General features: G+C 39.3%; 1 protein-coding gene across 3 annotated transcripts; it reads left to right on the forward strand.

Annotated features, from left to right (window-relative positions):
- The first annotated feature begins 336 nt into the window (after positions 1-336).
- On the forward strand, positions 337-10,489 carry taf5l (TAF5-like RNA polymerase II, p300/CBP-associated factor (PCAF)-associated factor). 3 transcript variants are annotated; one of them, XM_089131947.1, is made up of 7 exons: positions 337-596; positions 1,778-1,931; positions 2,766-2,870; positions 2,955-3,148; positions 4,350-4,496; positions 5,230-5,649; positions 8,162-10,489. In XM_089131947.1, exons 2-7 carry the CDS (start codon positions 1,781-1,783, stop codon positions 8,957-8,959), a joined length of 1,815 nt encoding a protein of 604 aa, XP_088988073.1. In that variant the 5' UTR covers positions 337-596; positions 1,778-1,780; the 3' UTR covers positions 8,960-10,489. The 3 variants fall into 3 exon arrangements, with proteins under 3 accessions (XP_088988073.1, XP_088988072.1, XP_039541303.2); XM_089131946.1 differs by having other exon boundaries at positions 345-592; XM_039685369.2 differs by having other exon boundaries at positions 367-592; positions 1,778-1,919.
- The last annotated feature ends 61 nt before the right edge of the window (positions 10,490-10,550 follow it).

The raw sequence follows: 10,550 nt of genomic DNA on the forward strand, positions 1-10,550 counted from the left end.
TGTTAATATTTGAAAAACATTTTTTTCACTCTGTTTTTATGAATTAATGAGTTAATTATCTCAGATATATTTTTCTTGCAAAACTTTTTTTTACTCTGTTTTTATGAATTAATGAGTTGCTCATAATTTTTTAGATGAAGTCATTAGTTCAGAAAAACAGAGCAAGTACTTTTTTCTTAATTTCGTAATTCTGAGATAATTTAATCTAATTAATTAGATGAGATAATTTAATTCTCTTTAGTTCAGGAAAAAAAACGTAAGAAAGCTCTCAGATTTCATTAAAACGATCTTCATTTGTGTTCCGAAGATGAACGAAGGTGTTACGGGTTTGAAACGACATGAAGGCGAGTAATTAATGACAGAATTATTTTTTTTTAGATGAACTATCCCTTTAACGAACTCCTTTCAGTTCTTTACAGTAGTTTTAACGGGTCGACGCGCTAGAGGGCGCTGTGCCACGCGGACGATCTTCGCGCGCCGGCAGTGCACGTGCAGAAGAAGAGAGCGCGCGACCAATGGAGCAGCAGTGGAGAGTTGCGGTCTTCTCCTGATCCCCTCTCTTTCTCCAGGACTGTCGAGTACGGAATATGCAGTAGGTGTTGGAAATCTTTACCAAACTGTAACGCAGATGTTATATGAACCGGGATGACTTTGGTTTATTTGAGAATAGAGTGTGTGCAGAAGTGTGATGATGATGCTCGGTGATTGAGGCCGCGCGTAAAGTTGGACCTGCAGGATTTATTACATTTATAAATCTCATCTAAGGATATCGAATTAATTTATATGCGTTTTGGCTTGTCCGCGCACCCCCCATTGACTACCCAGAGAAGTAACCAGCTGGGAATGGCCGTGTCACATCAACGAGCTGTCTTTCTGCACAGCATTTTGAAGCAGTATAACGTTAGTCCTAAAGCTCCTCTGATAAAACATCAAATAAAATGTTCGATATGCAGATGATATCAGACATTCGCTCGACAGTTTGGATTCGAATGTATGAACGCGCCTCGCAAAGTAACCGAATGTTCGAACGAAAATGAATCGAACGTTCGAAATTCGAATCTAATGTTAAAATACGAATGATGCATTATCGAATCAAATATTCACGCATACTTCCTCTACTCAAAAACTCAGTCAAATATTCGATTATGTTTATGATTCTCTAACATCAGATATTCAAACAAGGTTTGAACTCACACTTTTGAGCATGCTCTTGATTCCCTAAAATTAAATCCGATATTTGAGTGTGTATGATGCTCTTACATCGTGTCAAATATTCAATTGTGCTTGTTTCTCTAAAATCAAATCAGATTTTGAGCATGCGTGTTTATGATTCATTAAAATTGAACCAAATATTCAAGCATGCTCATGATTTATTGAGAAACCATATAAAATGTTTAAGCATACTTTATTGAATCAAGTGTGCATATGATTTTCTCAAATCAATTAATATATGTAGGCATGCATGTATATGATTCATTCAAATTGAAACACAACACATGTTTATAATGCCCTAAAATCAAATCAAGTATTCAAGCATGCTCATGAAGCATTCTCAGGTCAAATATTCAATCGTGCCGTGCATATGATTCTCTAAAAATCGAATCATACATGTCAGCATGCATGTATATGGTTCATTAAAATTGAACCAAACATTCAAGCATGGTTATGATGCCCTAAAATCGAATCAAACACTCAAATTGATATGATTCCCGGCACTGATGTGAATCGCTGCTGTGAGCGCAGATGCATGAATGTGTGTGTTACGATCTCTCTTCAGGAGATGAAGCGTGTCCGGCCGGAGCAGATCCAGAGCGTGGTGTCCCAGTACCTGAAGAGGAGACAGTACATAGACACTGATGGCTCTCTGAAGGGGGCCAAACTCTCCCAGTCCGCGGAGGAAATGGCTGCCAGTCTGACGGGTGACTCAACGTGTGCTGTGTGATTTAAATAAACCCTGAATAACAGTAATAGCTAGTGGTGGGCAGATCGAGGCTTCGTGCAACAGTTGAAGCAAATGTGCCATATTGTGTCGAGGCTTTGAAAACAATCACCCCTAGTGGTCAGAACAGGGTAAATGCAACAAAAACTCAGGTTTTTTGAAAGATAAAGTCTTAAATGCAGTTATCGAATCATCTATCTATCAATATCTCCACTGAACAGGCCAATAAGAGACTTTTAACTTCCATTATTTATTTTAATTGCACTAATGTTTAATTAAAAATGTCTACAAATGTATAAAACTGATCAGAGATCAAGTAAAACCCACAGACACTTGTTCATTGTGACTCCTCATAATTTTTTTTTATTATGCTTACAAACAAAGATGACAATCATAGCATACAATTCTGTTACAAAATTGCGAACATATCTGTACAATATGTACAGAGTCACAATCTAAAATAAAAAAGTAGAGTAAAGAAAGAGAAAAAAAATAAAATACAATAAAAAATAAATAAATAAAATGAGGGTCAAAGAGGGCAAGATATTCTATACAAAATTTAGAGTAGGTCTAACCAAATTAAAGTCATTACAAAATAAAAGTGCTTTTATTGCTTTCTTATTTACTGAGGATGAGATGGTGACTCCTCATAATTTTCGGGTTGACATAGATCAACAGTTATGACGTAATGAAGCCTCGTTTGCTGAAATCACGTGCACGAACCATTGATTTGTAACAAAAGATTCGTAAAGCGTTGTTTTGAAATTGCCTTCACTAGTAATAGCGATGCTCGTCTTCACCCTCTCTCTCGTCCCGTCGCGTGCAGTTCAGACGGAGTCGAGCTGTGCGAATGTGGTGTCGGCCGCCCCGTGTCAGTCAGACCCGCTGCAGTACGAGACCCAGTTCTCCAGACTGCGCTCCTTCCTGCAGGGTGAGACACACACACACACACACACACTGCTTTAATCCACAGGAGGAAGTGCTCTGGTTTTAACTAGCGTTCTCTCTGCCTCAGAGGCCGAAGCGCCGCTAGTGAAGGAGGTGAGCGGCGTCTTGTTTCCGCTCTTCCTCTACCTGCACCTAGACATGGCGCGATGTGGCCTGAAGGGGGCGGTAGACTCGTTCTACGGGCGCTTTCACTCGCTCTTCCAGCAGGACCCTGAGCAGAAAGCCATCGTGGACCTGCTACGAGGAGCCCTCACACTGCAGGTCCGTTGGTTTTACTGTTGTTTTACTTGTTAAAGGTATTAATTAATTTTCGGTATGTTTTATCTTACCTCAAGGGCATCCGAAATGTAGGTGTCTTTGTTTCCGCAGATTTTTGATATTTTTAGGTCAAACCGTTCGTGGCTGTCAGTCATATAATGGAGGTCTATGGTCACCACCTCAAAGAGCATGCACAGAGAAGTCCAAATTAAACATGATTTAATGACTCGTAAATGTAAGTACACATTGATGGCCTAAGACACGAAACGAGCGGTTTGTGTGAGAAAACGAACAGTATTTATATCGTTTTACCTCTTGTAATCACAGCCACGTCCAAGTACTCTGAGGGTGCGGGCGCTTCTATCTGCTGAAATACTGTTCGTTTTCTCACACAAACCGTTCATTTCGTGTCTTAGGCCATCAATGTGTGCTTACATTTACGAGTCATTAAATCATGTTTAATTTGGACTTCTCCGTGCATGCTCTTTGAGGTGGTGACCATAGACCTCCATTATATGACTGACAGACAAGAACGGTTTGACCTAAAAATATAAAAATTGAAAATACTGTGGAAACAAAGACACCTACATCTTGGATGCCCTTGAGGTAAGATAAAACATACCGAAAATTCATTCATGTAGTCAAACATTTTATCCCTTCAAACTCATCTTTGATCTCTTATATTTCACATTTAGATGTTTTTTTTTCTTCTTCATGTCTTAAAATAGCTTGAATGTAACTCTGCACCCATGCCTCATTTAGTATACACGGTTCTATGAATATGCAAATGAGCCCTGCCTCCACTCACTCAGCTCAGAGATCCACTCGTTGATGATCACACGTTGATCTGATTGGTTACAAGGTGGTGTGTGACGTCAGAAACACCAGCGATTTCACACTGAGATTGTCTTTGTTTCACTGCAGTTTTAAGCAGGAAATACGCGATTTAGCAATGCCGTCGATTTATGAATTTACACGCATTAAAAACACCACACAGACATATAAACAACATTTAAAGCTGGATTTTCACCACTAGGGGTCTTTAACAGTTCACTTAGTTTGTATGCATGTTGCCTTCTACACTTTCCGTTTTTTGGTCCTAACTGATAAACAAAGAAAAATTAATTAGACAATCCACATTGGAAATGGGTCATATCTTCACGCTTTATCTATCGTGCTGGAACTTTTTTTTTTCGTCTTCCAGGATGTGACCTCAAACCCCAAACTCGGTTCCCTCCTGGATCACAAGTACGTGGTGCACCTGACGGATCAAGCGTACGGTTACCTGCTGCGGTACCTGCAGAGCGACGACAACAGCGCCATCTGCTGGGCGCTCAGCAAGCATGTCAAGGTACCCGACAGGAAGTACTCTGAGAACCTGACCCACAGTCTAACCAACATTTATTCAGACACGTCAACATTTCTCATAGAGCCAGACCGATATATCAGCCGATATTAGGCATTTTCCAAATTATCGGTATCTGCAGTTATAATGGCCGATAAATGAATATTTTGTACCATATTTTGATAATGAATATTTTAACAAAATTTGTGACTATCATGTCCAGTTTTGCTGCTGTTAAATAAGCCGAGAGTGAAGTGGAATTAGCTAGTAATAGTTACATTATGTTGTTAGTGTAGTCCTTTTAACTTTTGACAATGTGACGGAAGTATTTCTTTAATAGCGCGTGACAGTTATAGCACTGAGACGCATCATCTCTCCTTGGCCTGTTATATTGAAAATGTATGTTTTACAATTTGTTGCGCGTTTCTGAAATAATAATTAAGAAAAAATATCGGATTTTAAAACCAATAAAAATTTGTATCGGTATCGGACGTCAAAATCCTTATTGGTCGGGCTCTAATTTCTCACATTATCACAGTTTATTCGCTATAGTTTCGAAAATGGTAATAAAATATGACAAGAATGATCAAATCCGTTGATGTTTCGCCATCCTTCTGTTAGACTGTCTCACACATCAGTCAGGTTAAATATGTCAGCTGTTAAATTTAACTACAATTTAAAAAATGGAATCTGCTGTCCGAATGGTTTTTGGTTTGGGCTCATATCTGTGTTTCCTCAGGTGGAGGTGACGGCATCGCGGCGAACCGACTACCAGCTGTACGGCGCAGCGGGAAACGCCACCTCCACTCCCTCCTCCTCCACGACATGGGCCGCCCTGGATGGGTCTGAGGCGGCGGAGCGCGTGGAGGTCACGGCGGGGTTACCGCAGAACGAGGCGGCGCTGGACACGCTGCAGGACTGCATAAAGCGCGTGCGAGAAGGTCCGCCTTCGCTCACCACCGTCTGCTTCTACGCCTTCCAGCACACGGATCAGCTGCTCAACACGGCCGAGGTGTCGGCGGACAGCCGTCTGCTGGCGGCGGGCTTCGACAACTCCGCCGTCAAGCTGTGGAGTCTGCGGGCCAGGAAGCTGAAGGCCGGGCCGCACTGGGCCGACGTGTCCAGGATACGACTCGCCTGTGATGTGCTGGAGGAGGAGGTGAGTGACAGCTGTCAATCGCTCTCCTTCATTCACAGCATCAGTGCATCGAGTCGAGAGCGAATTTAAAAACAATCCACAGGCAGACCCAAGTGCTGTACTACAATAGTAATAAAAATACATGGACATTAACCCTTGTGCATCAAAAAAAGTTACACATAGGTAAAAAGAGGACAAAAATGTCCATGTCATAAAAATGTAAGTTTGTAAGACTTAAGTTTGGTATCATTTTAACGAAGAGCCATTGCAGATTATTGCTGAAGTAAAAAAAATATTAAGTAAATCCAAAAAAAGTTTATGTAAATTATTTATAAAAAATATTTTACATAAAATATATATTTTATAAATCAGGTTGAACTCAAAACTGCAATTAAATCAAAGCCATAAATCTAAATAGGTTGTGTTCCAAATTTGAGGATGATATCTCAAAAAATGAGCTTTCGGTAACACTTTGTTTGGGCGTAGTAACATATTTTCCCCATTGGGTGTCAGCAAAACCCCACTGGAGCTCACAGTGATTGGATTTGTTATTTGCAGTTTTTCTCTCTCAGTATTACACACACACATATTTTTTATAACACACATACTAACCACACTCTGACATCCATACCAACACACCCACACAAATATTGTTGCATAATTTATCCAGTTGCCTCTGTAGTATGCCGAACCAGACAACAGGAATAAAGGGATATTTGTTTTATAGGCCAAATTTAAAAAAAATGGCACCATCTGATAAAAATAGTAAAAAATAAAATTTTGAAGCCTTGCCATCAGAATGAAAGCCTCTTAACAAAGATTGCAGAATTTTTTAGTTAACTGAACCCGGGGATTAAAAATGGCAGTTTTAATGGGTTTCAATGGGGACATTTTTGTCCAAAAGGTGCTGAGAGGGAGTATTTTTTTGTACCTAATGCAAAAAATATTTTTTTAAGAAAATGACGGTAAAATAGTAAAATTCCAATAAAAATACACACCTGTGCCAATTTTTTTCCGTTAGCTTTAACACAGGCAAATTGATCAAAAAAACAAAACTGAAAAGAACAAACATGTCCATAAGGATGCACAAGGGTTAAGAAGAAGAAAAATTAAAATAAAATAAAAAAGAGAGACAAAATTACATATTAAAAGCCAAAGAGAAAAGCGACCTGGAAGGACTAGGAGCATAAAGCTAAATCTTGAACCTTTTGATGATTTTCAGTGTATCTCTATTTATTTGCTCTTTTATTTCACTTCATTTTATTAATGGAAACCCTCGGTTTGATCAAACAGTCTTTGGTCTTGTAGATTAAAAACGCTAAAATGCAGATGTAATGCACAGTTTAATTTACTTGAACCTTTTTGTTTAATCAAATGAGCATTAATATTTCATTGAATTGTTCTGTACTAATATTAACATGAACGCTATGCATACATGTAAGACATTTAAATTGCATTTAGATGCTCCGCATTGTGATGTTTTATTTCATCCCCAAGGCCTCACTTCTTTAGTGCAAAACATATTACAATGAGATATTTAAATGGTAGTATTTGTGTACAGCTTTAAATATTTTTATTACTTTATCCAAAGAAACCCTCATTTCAGTCAAACGGTAGATTAAAATGTTAAAGTAGTCAATATTGTATCCCTTAATCACCAAAGTTACATATTTAAATGTTTTGTTCTTGTGACAAATGCCTTAAAATATCTTAAATGTAACTCGACACCGTTGCCTCTTTAGTATGCGTGGTTCTATGAATATGCAAATGAGCCCCACCTCCATTCACTCACTCAGCTCAGAGATCCACTGCAAATTTCATGTTCTTTCATTGACATAATATAACACACAACTATTAAGTTGTAAAAATACCTGAATCTCGTTGTTCCCAAATCACACTTCAGATTGCGAAAAAGATCTTGTATCAATATTTGAATGTGTTTTCATCCACCTCGAGTCATCGACATGTGTTTTTGTTTCCAGATATGTATAAAGTACTAGAAAGTACAAGTGCTCTATCAAAAAAGTGACTTGAGTAGAAGTTGAAGTGCTCTTTAAGCACCACACTTAAGTAGAAGTACTAAAGTATTCAACATTTTTTGTACTTAGATATTGCAAGTAGTTTATTTTAAAATTCACTACTTAAGTACTAAAAGTACAAGTATTGTGTCATGTAATTATTAAAGAAAGCAGTCAAAAGTTTGAACTAGCAATCAAATAAGGCGAATTTGCTTAGTTGACGATGTGTGTGTCAATCAATACCATTACCCGATAAAACTGGCGAGCAATTTAGGCAGCATGAAAGCCAACTTGCAACGAATGATTCGTAAAATTTTTATAATTGTAACGAGTAACTAGCAGAACATTAAAAAAAATATCGAAGTAAAAGTATTAAATTCATCAAAAACATCTACTGAAGTAAAAGTAGAAGTATGAGAAAAAAACAATACTCTAGTAGAGTACAGATACAGCATTTTAGTACTTAAGTAGTTCTACTTCGTTACTATAAATCTCTGTTTGTTTCCGATCATCAGGCAGATGACGAGGACGCCTCGGGCAGCGAGATAAAGACCCTGCGCGCGCACAGCGGCCCGGTGTATCGAACGGCGTTCCTGACGGACGGCTCGGGCCTGCTGTCCTGCTCGGAGGACTCAACCGTGCGCTTCTGGGATCTGACCAGCTTCACCAACACCGTCCTGTACCGTGGCCACGCCTACCCCGTGTGGGATGTGGACGTCAGTCCCTGCAGCCTTTACTTCGCCACGGCGTCCCACGACCGCACCGCGCGCCTCTGGAGCTTCGCTCGCACGTACCCGCTCCGCCTGTACGCCGGACACCTCTCCGACGTCGACTGCGTCAAATTCCACCCCAACTCCAATTACGTGGCGACGGGTTCGACGGATAAAACGGTGCGCCTGTGGAGCACCCAGCAGGGGGCGTCCGTGAGGCTGTTCACCGGGCACCGCGGCCCCGTGCTCTCGCTGGCGTTCTCGCCCAACGGGAAGTACCTGGCGTCGGCCGGGGAGGACCAGAGACTGAAGCTGTGGGACCTGGCGTCCGGGAGCCTGTTCAAAGACCTGCGCGGGCACACCGACAGCATCACCAGCCTGTCCTTCAGCCAGGACAGCAGTTTAGTGGCCTCCGCCTCTATGGACAACTCCGTGCGCGTGTGGGACATACGTAACGCGCACGGCTCCGCCCCCACCGACGGCTCCAGCAGCGAGCTGATTGGGCAATACACCGGGAGCACTAGCAATATCCTCAACGTGCAGTTCATGGCCTGCAACCTGCTGCTGGTGACGGGCACTGCGCTGGAGAAACAGGAGCAATGAGGGACAGTCTCGGATTAACATGTCTACGGCATATTTCACACCGAAATCATATTTTGTGCAACTAAAATGACATCTTTTAGTTGGGCTGGCAAACGATTAATCGCGATTAATCACATCCAAAATAAAAGTTTGTGTTTACATAATATATGTGGGTGCACTGTGTGTAATTATTTTATATATATAGATATAAATACACAGGCTTGTATATATTTAAGAAATATTTTCATGTATATAGATTTATATATAATTTATATGATGTATAAAAATAAAAGTTTTATATATAAATTATAATTCTTTCTTAAATATACATGGATGTTGTATGTAATTTTATATAAATAATTAAAAATAAAATATATATATACAAAATAATTATACAGATATTATGTAAACACAAACTTTTATTTTGGATGCGATTAATCGCGATTATTCGTTTGACAGCCCTACCTTTTATTTATATAAATGAATAAATAAAAATAAAAAATATATATTCAAAATAATTATACACAGTGCACCCACATATATTATGTAAACACAAACTTTTATTTTGGATGCGATTAATCGCGATTAATCGTTTGACTGCCCAACCTTTTAGCGCCATTTAAACATGCTCATCATAGTTGTGAATAGTTTATGATGGTGCAGTTTGATTTAAGTATATAATCGAGTTCATAGCCCTCATTGCTTTTATATTTATAAACTACAATAATTCGGAATGAATTTTACTGAAAAGTTCTGCTTATATTTATAAGTTCATAACAATTCACTGGATTTTTCCAATCTTTGTTAAAGCACAACACAAACTAGCTTGATGTGTAAATATTTATTATTATTAATAATATTACAACAAGAATTTGGTTCGCCATTTGAAAATGGTACTAAGAGGTTTCATTTTTCGGCACAAAATATGTTCTCGTGAAACGTGTCCCGGACAGGTTTAGTGAGGTTCACACTTGTGTGTGTTGTGAAGCGCGAGTGTTCGGTTGCTGATGTCTGTTAATGCCTCTCGAGGTCAGAGGTGAATCCTGCTGTTTTCATTTAGATGTAAATAGACAAGTTAGATCATTATTTTCACGTGTGGATTATTCAGCTCGGCTAATTTCCGTTGTGAGATTGCAGATTTGATGATGGCCCATGTTTGCAAAGATCGTTCTGGATCTTCACCCTGAAGCCAGACAAACAGGATTCTTTCTGCTTGATCAATCCTCGTTTTGTTTCACGTTAGTTTAACATTGCATCTTCCCACAGTAAGTTCCAGACAGATCGAGTTTGCCAAGTTTTCTCATTAAGGGCATTTAAAGGCAAAACTTCCCTATGAAAGTTCAAAAAACGATTAATTTACACGCCAGTTTCACTGAATTATGCAGTTGGTTTTGTATGAAGTCTTCTTGTGTCCCTGGTGGTCAACAAAACACGTGTGTCTGGAACTGTGAAGATGAAAAAAATGACTTTTGTATCTATTTGTATTGCTTCCTTGAAAAGAAATGATTTTGCGTCATTCTGATACTTGTAAATATATTTTTGTAAGACTTCTCGGCTGTCCCGATCTTATTTTTTGATGTTGCATATCTGAATATTAGCATTCTAGTACAGT

Source organism: Pimephales promelas, chromosome 6, assembly GCF_988280905.1.
Source record: "Pimephales promelas chromosome 6, fPimPro1.hap1.1, whole genome shotgun sequence".
Lineage (NCBI taxonomy): Eukaryota > Metazoa > Chordata > Actinopteri > Cypriniformes > Leuciscidae > Pimephales > Pimephales promelas.